This window comes from Hemiscyllium ocellatum, chromosome 4 (genome assembly GCF_020745735.1).
Source record: "Hemiscyllium ocellatum isolate sHemOce1 chromosome 4, sHemOce1.pat.X.cur, whole genome shotgun sequence".
Classification (NCBI taxonomy): domain Eukaryota; kingdom Metazoa; phylum Chordata; class Chondrichthyes; order Orectolobiformes; family Hemiscylliidae; genus Hemiscyllium; species Hemiscyllium ocellatum.
Window position 1 is genome coordinate 75096956 of NC_083404.1, and position 10032 is coordinate 75106987.

Here is a 10032-nt window from a genome sequence, read left to right on the forward strand (position 1 = left end):
CAGATTTTTGGGACATAGGGACTATTACAAATTGGATGGTCCACACAGAAATTGCCTCGATTGTAACCAATGTCCTAGGTGGTATTTTTGCTAACTCTGTTGAAGGTTTAAACTAATGTGGCAGTGTGATAGGAATCAAATGAGGAGGTTAGGGGACAGTAAGGTAGTAACTGAAGCTTGTAAGGAACTGGATAATGAAGTCAGCATGACCAAGAAGAGGAGCAGGCAGGGAGCAGATGATGAAAGCAAAAGGACTGGTGGTCTGAAGTGCATTTGTTTTAATGTCAGAAGTGTAGTAGGTAAAGCAGATGAACTCAGGGCTTGGATTAGTACCTGGGAATATGATGTTATTGCCGAGGGAAGGGCAAGATTGGCAATTAAATATCTCTGGATATAGATGCTTCATGTAGGACAGACAGGGACGTAAAAGGCATCCCTGGTCAGGGAGGATATCACAGCTGTCTCGCAGTGACACAAAATGGGCAAAGCTCAGAAATAGGAAGGGTGCGGTAACAATGTTGGTGATATACTACAGGCCTCCCAAGTGAGCATGAGATAGAGGTACAAATATGTAAACTGTTTATGGAAAGATGTAGGAGCAACTTGGTGGTGTTAGGAGATTTTAATTTTCCCAACATTGACTGGGATTCGCTTAGTGTTAGAGATCTAGATGGAGCAGCATTTTGTAAGGAGCATCCAGGTTTTATAGAGCAGTATGTAAATAGCCCAACTTGGCAAGGGGCCATACTGGACTTGGTGTTGGGGAATGAGCCCAGCCAGGTGGTTGAAGTTTCAGTAGGGGATTGCTTTAATAATTGTGATCACAATTCCATAAGTTTTAGAATACTCATGGATAAAGGTGAGAGTGGTCCTAAAGGAAGAATGCTAAATTGGAGGAAGGCCAAATAGAAAAATATGGCAGGAGCAGGAGAATGTAGATTGGGATCAGTTGTTTGAAGGTAAATCCATATTTGATATGTGGAAGGCTTTTAAAGAGATGTTGATTAGAGTTCAGGACAGACAGGTCCCACCACTACTAAAATTATGAATGAAGTACACCAGGCGGTTGTTTGCGAAAGACCTAGGCAGTTGGGGTGGTACTGCTGCCTCACCTGGGTTCGATTCCTGCCTCAGGCGACTGTGCAGAGTTTGCATGTACTCCCTGTGTCTGCATGGGTTTCCTCTAGGTGCTCCACTTTCCTCCCACAATCCAAAGATGTGCAGATCAGGTAAATTGGCCATGCTAAATTGCCCATAGTGTTAGTTGCATTAGTCAGGGGTAAATGTAGGGCAATGGGTCTGGATGGGTTACTCTTCGGACTGTTGGTGTGGACTTGTTGGGCTGAAGAGCCTGTTTCTATACTGTATGAAATCTCCTTTAATCTAATCTAAAATGAGGGATAGAAATGTCAAGATTAGGGAACCTTGAATGACAGGTAAATTTGTAAGAATAGCTAAAAGGAAAAAGGAAGCGTACTTAAGGTCCAGGCGACTGAAAATAGACAGCTTTGGAAGAATATCAGGAAAGTAGGATCAATCTGAAATAAGGAATTAAGAGGGCTAAGAGGAGTCTTGCAATATCTTTAGCAAACAAGGTTAAGGGAAAGCCTTTTATTTGTATATAAGGAGCAAGAGGGTAACTAGGGAAAGGGTTGGCCCACTCAAGGATGAAGGAGAAAAGATATGCATGGAGTCAGAAAATGGATGAGATAATTAATGAGTACTTTGTGTCAATATTCACCGAGGAGAGGAACATGACTGATGTTGAGGTTAGGCATAGATGTTTGATTACTCAAGGTTAAGTTGGCATAAGGAGGGGGTAAGTGTTGGGTATTCTATAGGGCATTAAGGTGGACAAGTCCTCAGGTCCAGATGGGATTTATTCCAGGTTACTGAGGGAAGCTAGAGAGGAAATAGCTGAGGTCTTAACAGATATAGTTGCAGCATCCTTGAACACGGTGAGGTCCAGGAAGACTGGAGAGTTGCTAATGTTGTCCCCTTGTTTAAGAAGGGTAGCAGGGATAACCCTGGCAATTATTGACCGGAGAGCCTGATGCCAGTGATAGGGAAGCTGCTGGGGATATACTGAAGATTAGGATCTATTTATAATCGGGGAAAAAAATGAGCTTATCAGTGGTTGGCAACATGGTTTTATGCAGGGAAGGTCATGTCTTGCCAACTTAATAGAATTCTTTGAGAAAGTGACAAAGTTGATGACAAATACATGGACTACAGTAAAACATTTGATAAGGTTCCCCACGGTAGGCTGATGGAGAAAATGAAGTCCAGGGTGTACTAGCTAGATGGATAGAGAACTGGCTGGGCAGCAGGAGACCGTAGTAGCGGAAGAGAGTTTCTCAAAATGGAGAACTGTGACCAGTGGTGTTCAACAGGGATCTGTATTGGGACCATTGTTGTTGGTGATTTACATAAATGATCTGGAGGAAGGTATAGGTGGTCTGATTAGCAAGTTTGCAGATGACACTAAGATTAGTGGAGTAGTAAATAATGAAGGGGACTGTCAGAGAATGCAGCAGAATATCGATTGGACAGTTGGGCAGAGAAATGGCAGATGGAGTTCAATCTGGGCAAATGCGAGGTGCTGAATTTTAGAAGATCCAATTCAAAAGTAAACTATACAGTAAATGGAAAAGCCCTGGGGAAAATTGATATACAGAGCAATCTGGGTGTTCAGGTCCATCGTACCCTGAATGTGACAATGCAGGCCAATAGAGTGGTGAAGAAGGCATACAGCATGTTTTCCTTTATCTGACTGGGTGTTGAATATAAGGGTTGGCAGATCAAGTTATAATTATATAGGATTTTGGGTCGGCCACATTTGGAATACGGCATACAGTTCTGGCTGCTGCATTACTAAAAGGATGTGGATGCTTTGGAGAGGTTGCAGACGAGGTTCACCAGGATATTGCCTGGTATGGAGGTGCTAGCCATGAAGAGTGGTTGACTAGATTAGGATTATTTTCATTAGAAAGATGGAGGTTGAGGGCGAACCTGATTTGAAGTCTACAAAATAATGAGAGGTATAGACAGGGTGGGTAGCAAGAAGCTTTTTCCCAGAGTGGGGGATTCAATTACTCGGGGTCACGAATTCAAGGTGAGAGGGAAAATCGTTTAAGGGAGGTGTGAGTGGAAAGCTCTTTACGCAGAGAGTGGTGGGTGCTTGGAATGCCTTACCAGCAGAGTTGGAAGAGGCAGGCATGAATGGACAGAAAGTGGAGGGATACGGATCCTTCGAAAATAGGCAATTGGTTTAGGTAGAGGATCTGGATCAGTGTAGGCTTGGAGGAGCTGTTCCAGTATAGGTGCCTGTTAACAAAAGGTTTTCAATTCAAAAGATGTCATTTATCTGGATTTTCAGAAGACCTTTGATTAGCTGTCTCTTAATAGACCAATAAATATGGTCAGAGAATGTAGAGTCGGTGTCAATGCACCTTGTTTCCAGACTGAAAGAAGAGTGGCAGGAGGTAATGTTTCACAAAGTTTTTAGCGCTGAAAAAACTACTGTGCACAATTTATATGAATAGTTTGGACTTTGGAATGAAAAACACAATTTCTGAGTCTGCGAATGGCACCACATCTGAAGGATAGTTATTACTGAGGAGGACTGCAGCAAATTCCGTGAGGACATCAATAAATTTGCGGAATGGGCAAACAACTGGTTAAGAAGGTTTAAGCACAGACAAACATAAGGTAGTACATTTTGTTAGGAAGAATAACAAAGTTAGATTTGCACCATCTAAATAATATCTAGGTGGAGTAGAAGAGCAAAGGGATTTCTGAATGTACAAATAGCACTCTCACAACATTAGGCAGCAGGTTACCAAGGCAATAAGAAAAGCAAACCCAGTAGTAGGCTTTAAATACAGATTAATATAGATTTGATAGAGGAGTTTAATGCCTGCTTTGAACCTTGTTTAGATTGCATTCAACAGATTATGAGCTGGATCAGTGGTGCTGGAAGAACACAGCAGTTCAGGCAGCATCCAAAGTGCAGCGAAATCGACGTTTTGGGCAAAAGCCCTTCATCAGGAAACCTTACCAGGTTATTAAAAGGACATTGCAGCACGGAAGAGGTTCGAATGAAGATTTTCAAGAATGATATCGGAAAACAATTGCCAGATCGGGTCTCTTCTGTCTATCAAAAAGATAGTGCTGTATATCCCATTGTGATTCTATAACTTGAATGTGAGAATGTTGTCTTCTGAGAACTTGATCACTTGATTACAGTCTGAGTCCTGTTTACAGATAAAAATAAAATGTTGCAGATGCTGGGAATCTGAAACCAGCCCAAAGAATGCTGGAGGAACTATATCTATGAAAAGAAGTAACATTAATGTTTTGAATCTGTTCAGAACTGTATCTTTAGAGGCTCTATTTCCCTGAAGAGTACTGTTCACTATATAAGATCGTGAACAGGAATAGATAATTCATACCCTCTAGCCTATTCCACCATCTGGTACGATCATGCCTGATCTCAACTTGGCTTCTACTCCACCTTTCTGTCCATTCTCCATCACTCTTCGACCCATTGTTAATTTAAAATCTATCAATCTCCATAAATGTACTCAATGTCCCAGCATCCACTACACTCAGGAGTAGTGAATTCCACAGATTTATGACCCTTTTGAAAGAAGTAATTTATATTAATCTCTTTTAAATCTGCTAGGCCTTATCCTAAACTATGACCTATCATTCTAGATGGCCCCACATCAGTGAACATTCTTTCCATGTCTAATTTGTCAATCCCCTTCAGCATCTTTTATACCTCCATTAAATATCTTCTCATTCTTCTAAATTCCAGAGGTTTCAACTTAAACTGCTCACTCCCTCTTCATAAGACAAGCCTCTCACCTTGGGAATCAATCTAATGAACCTCCTGAACTGCCTCCTAAGTAAGAGGGGCAAAATTGTACACTGTATTCCAGGTGCAGTCTCACTAATGCCTATACAGTTGCAGCACCATTTCCCAACTTTTATACTCTCTATTCCTTTAGGAATAAATGCCAAAATTCTACCTGCCTGCCTTATTACCTACTGTAGTCAAAGATGATGCTGGAAAAGCACAGCAGGTCAGGCAGCATCCAAGCAGCAGCAGAATCGACGTTTTGGGCAGAAGCCCTTCTTAAGGGATGGGGATGGGGGATAGAGAAGGGGGCTGAGAGATAAATAAGAGGATGGGGACTGGGGGTTGGGTAGCAGGGAAGTTGATAGGTAGATGGAGCTGATAGGTAGATGAAGATGGGGGGTGATGGTGATAGGTCGGAGGGGAGGATGGGGCGGATAGGTGGAAAAGAAGATGGACAGGTAGGACTGTTCAAGAGGGCGGTGCCTAGTTAGAGGGTTGGATCTGGGATGAGGTAGGGGAAGGGAGATGAGGAAACTGATGAAATTGATGTTGTTACCCTATGGTTGGAGAGCCCCAACGCAGAAGAGAAGGCATTCTTCCTCTAGTTGGGTGGCTTTGACTTGGCAGTGGAAGCGGCCGAGGACTTGCAAATCCTTGGTAGGGTGGAAGGCAGAGTTGAAGTGGTCGGCGGTGAGGTTGTTTGATGCGTGTGTCCCAGAGATGTTCCCTGAAATGTTCCACGGATTGGTTCTGTCTTCCTAGTGTAGAGGAGACCACACCGAGAACAACAGATGCAGTAGATGAGGTGTTTGGATGCGCAGGAAAATCTGCCAGATGTGGAAGGATCCTTAGGCGCTTTGAGCAGAGGGGAGGGTGGAGGTATGGGGCGCAGGTTTTATACATCATGTGGTGGCAAGGGAAGGTGCTGGGCATGGAGAGACGGTGATCAGAGGTCCAGGTGAATTTGTCGGGGTGGAAGGTGTTGGTAAAGTTGATGAACTGTTCACCCTCCTTGAGGCGGCACTGATACCGTCATTGATGTAGCAGAGGAACAGGTGGGGGTGGTGCCGGTGTAACTCTGGAAGTTGGATTGTTCCACATATCTGACAAACAGGCAGGCATAGCAGGGTCCCATATGGATGCCCTCGCTACCCCTTTGGTTTGGAGGAAGTGAGGGTATTGGATGGAGAAGTTGTTGAGGATGAGGAGCAGCTCAACCAGGTGGATAAGGCAGTCGTTGGAAGGGTACAGGTTGGGTCGATGTGGGAGGAAGAAATGGAGAACTTGGAGACCTTTGTTGTGTTGTACAGGGACTGGATGTCCATGGTGAAGATGAGGCGTTGGGGGCTAGGGAAACACAAATCTTGGAGGAAGTAAAGGGCATGGGTGGTGTCCCGAATATAGGTGGGGAGTTCCTGGACTAAGGGGGACAAGACGGTGTCAAGGTATGCAGAGGTGAGTTCAGTGGGACAGGTGCAGGCTGAGACAATGGGTCGACCGGGGCAGTCAGGTTTGTGAATCTTCGGTAGGAGATAGAATTGGGCTATGCAATGTTCACGGACAATGAGGTTGGAGACTGTGGGTAGGAGATCTCCGGAGGTGATGAGGTTGTGAATGGTCTGGGCGATGATGGTTTAGTGATGGGAGGTTGGGTTGTGATCAAGGGGGCAGTAAGAGGAGGTGTCTGCGAGTTGGTACTTGGCTTCAGAGGTATAGAGGTCATTGCGCCAGACTACTAGTGTGTCCCCCTTGTCTGCGGGTTTGATAGTGAGCAAAGGGAATGGAGGACTACGCATTGAGGGCAGGAGGTTGGATTGGATGAGAGGGGTGGACAGGTTGAGGCGGTCGATGTCATGGCAACAGTTTGTAGTGAAGAGATCAAGGGTGGGTAACAGGCCAGCACAGGGTGTCCAGGTAATGGGGTGTGTTGGAGGTGCGTGAAAGGGTCCTCGGTGGGTGGGCAGGTGTCCAGATCAAATCTTTTGATCCTGACTCTCTGCTTTCTGTTAGTTAGCCAATCTTCTATCCAAGCAAATAAATTACCTCCAACTCCATGTGATCTTTTCTTGTGTATTAACCTTTTATATGGCAGAATGTAACCTTTTTGAATTCAGAAGAACAGATATACCACATTTATGGGGTGTCCCTTATCCATATTTCTTGTTTCATCATCAACGAACTTGAGCAAATTAGCAATTTTGATTTACTGTTCATAAAACTATGCTGATTTTGATGGATTGCATTTTGACTTCCCAAATATCCTGTTATTACTTTCTGTGTAATGAATTCTAACAATTTCTCAATAATGCATATTAAACATTAACTGGTCTATAATTTTGTACAGGATCAATACAATCAGTACAAGTCTTTTGAATAATGAGATGCCATGTTAAACTCTTCTACCTGTCCTGGCCAGTCAGAATCTACCTGCCTTGTCTGAGTATTATGATTGGCTGTTAAATGTCATTGTTGCATCTGCATGCTAATTATGACATAACTCATCTGCACCCTTTTCTCTTCCTAGATAAGATATTTATATTTTTATTCCAAATTCTGTTTCTTGCATCTAGTTTGGATGGGTGAAAGATTAAAAGCTCCACCATCTAGTCTCCTTTTATTAATGTACTTATAGATATTTGTTTTCACTCATGCCTAGCTACAGTTATGTCAGCAGTAGCTCAGTTAGTCGGACTCTTGAATCTTGAGTCAGAGGAATCTAAATTTTAAAGTCAACTTCAGAATTTGAAAACAATCTAGTTGACATTCTAGGACAGCACAAGTGTAACTTTCAGATGGGCCTTATACTGAGTGATTGCAAAAGGTCATTTGGGGTTTTAAGAGAAAAGCATCAGAATTATCTGACTATCCTAGCCAATGTTTATCCCCACTCGATATTATGAATACAGATTATTTGGTCATTGTCATCAACAATGCTGTTGGTGGGAATGTGCTGCAATGATTGTTGTGATTTGTACATTACAACGCGGGCAAAACTTGAAAAAGGACTCTGTTGTGTGTCAAATGTTTGTGACATGAGATGGCCATGAAAAGCAATCTTTTTTTTTTGCCTTCCAGCTGTGTTTGTATATACCACAAAGTTTCTGTTAAATTTTGGTCACCTTTTTACATGTTTGCTAATCTCTGAGTGATAGAGGAGTGATTTCTTTTAATCTCAAATTAATCTTGAAATATTTTAGTTATTTTTCTCCTTTAATCTGAAAAGGCTGAACCCTCAAGAATCGACATTTTCAGGCCTAAGCTGTTTATCAGGATGAAGGACTTATGTCCAAAATATCAATTCTTCTGCTCCACAAACGCTGCCTGAGCTGCTGTGCTTTCCCAACACCACACGCTCAACTCTGATTTCCAGCATCTGCAGTACTCAGTTTCTCCCCCTGGCCTGTATGTCTTGCCAAATTTGATTCTGTTAACTTTCTCATTAAAAATCCAATTGCAGGAATTGAACTCCTTGTTTGTTACATTGTAGTCTTCATCGTGTCAATTTAAAACTCAATTCATAGTGATCCAGAGAAGAAATGCCTAACAGTGTCCTTTTTCTTTGAACTCTATTAGGTTCAAACTCGTAGTGCTGATGAACCAATGACCACATTTGTCGTATGCAATAACTGCGGAAATAGATGGAAGGTGAGACCTTTAAATCTGAAATACATCCTTAGAAAATTGATGTAGTCTAGTAGGTGCACCTTAAATGAGGATTTGTTATGTATTTTAAGAAAAGGGAAACTTCACTAAGATTTTACCAATGAGGAAACATTTCTCCCTTTTCCAATGTATTCAAGAGGAAGAAAACACACACGCACGCACAGTGTTATATGGATCTTGAATTCTCTACCTGAAAGGGTAGTAGAGGGAGAAATACTCAAACAACAAAGAAAATTTACAGCCCACGTACAGGCCCTTTGGCCTCCAAGCCTGAGCTGATCCAAATCCACTGTCTAAACCTCTCGCCCAATTTCTAAGAATCTGTATCCCTCTGCTCCCCACCTACTCATGCATCTGTCCAGATGCATCTTAAATTAATCTACTGTGCCTGCCTCCACCACCTCTGGCAATACCATCCTCTGTGTAAAGCATTTGCCGCGTGTATCCCCCTTAAACTTTTCTCCTCTCACCTTGAATGCATGACATCTCGTTATTGAATTCCTCACCCTGGGAAAAAGCTTATCTCTCTCTACTCTGTCTATACCCTTCCTGATTTTGTAGACCTCCAGTCAGGTCCCCCCCTCAATCTGCTTTTTCTAATGAAAACAACCCTAACCTACTCAACCTTCCATACCAGGCAACGTAATTTTGCTTTTAGAAATGAAAACCTGTAACCTAAAGCTATAATTCGAAACTGGGAGTGGACTGAGTGGTTGCTTGCCAGCTCAGACACAAGGGGCCAATCGCTTCCTTCCATGCTACCTTTTGTATTAAATAGAGGTGGTGTCTTCTGATATTTATAGCTTCATATAGTTGAAGCCTTGATTGGTTAATTTAATACAGTTTTTGAAATGTTATAACATTCTAGTCTAATTTTGTTTTTCACAGTTCTGTTGAGATGCTGAAGAAACTTCAGAAGAGAACATGTTGGACCAGAGCTTGATGAACTTCGATTTCTAATTAGTTGTGTAAATCAAAGTTAAAACTTCAATGAGGATATTTGTAGAACAATACATCCCTGTGGCAGATTTTTTTTGTATAAATATAGTTTCCTCAAAAACATTCTAACTGTGTATTCTGTGCAGAATAGATCCTTGAAACAAAAAAAAACTCATGCTTGTAAAAGCAGGCAGCATCTAAATGTATGAAAAGTTTCTTTTTATATGTAGTTTGACATTAAAGTTTTAAAACTTGCTTAATGTTATCTGGTTTTTGGGTTTGTTTTAAAGTCAAAACAGTAAAAAATGGGCCATGCATTTGGACAGCTATTGTTGCGAGGAAAGTACTTGAAACACCGAATTAATTTTAAGCGTTAATGATGAGTTTTGTTTGATATTTGGTTGGGAAATATAAAGAATACTACCAATGTTGAGTTAACTACCATAAACGTTTGAAGACTGGTTCTTGAAGCCCAAATACTAAACTATACTAAACCCATTTACCAGCTTTGAAAGATCCATCGCCTGTGAAGCCCTCGCATTTGACGTATTCATCCAATTCTG

At 42.0% G+C, this 10032-nt stretch overlaps 1 protein-coding gene across 1 annotated transcript in view; it reads left to right on the top strand.

The window, feature by feature from the left end:
- tcea1 (transcription elongation factor A (SII), 1) overlaps window positions 1-9724 on the top strand; it is a 71582-nt gene extending 61858 nt beyond the window's left edge. Inside the window, exons 9-10 of the mRNA XM_060824335.1 lie at window positions 8441-8512; window positions 9419-9724. Of these exons, the coding sequence (XP_060680318.1) occupies window positions 8441-8512; window positions 9419-9427 (81 nt within the window). The 3' untranslated portion in view covers window positions 9428-9724. The remainder of the gene's footprint in view (window positions 1-8440; window positions 8513-9418) is intronic.
- The last annotated feature ends 308 nt before the right edge of the window (window positions 9725-10032 follow it).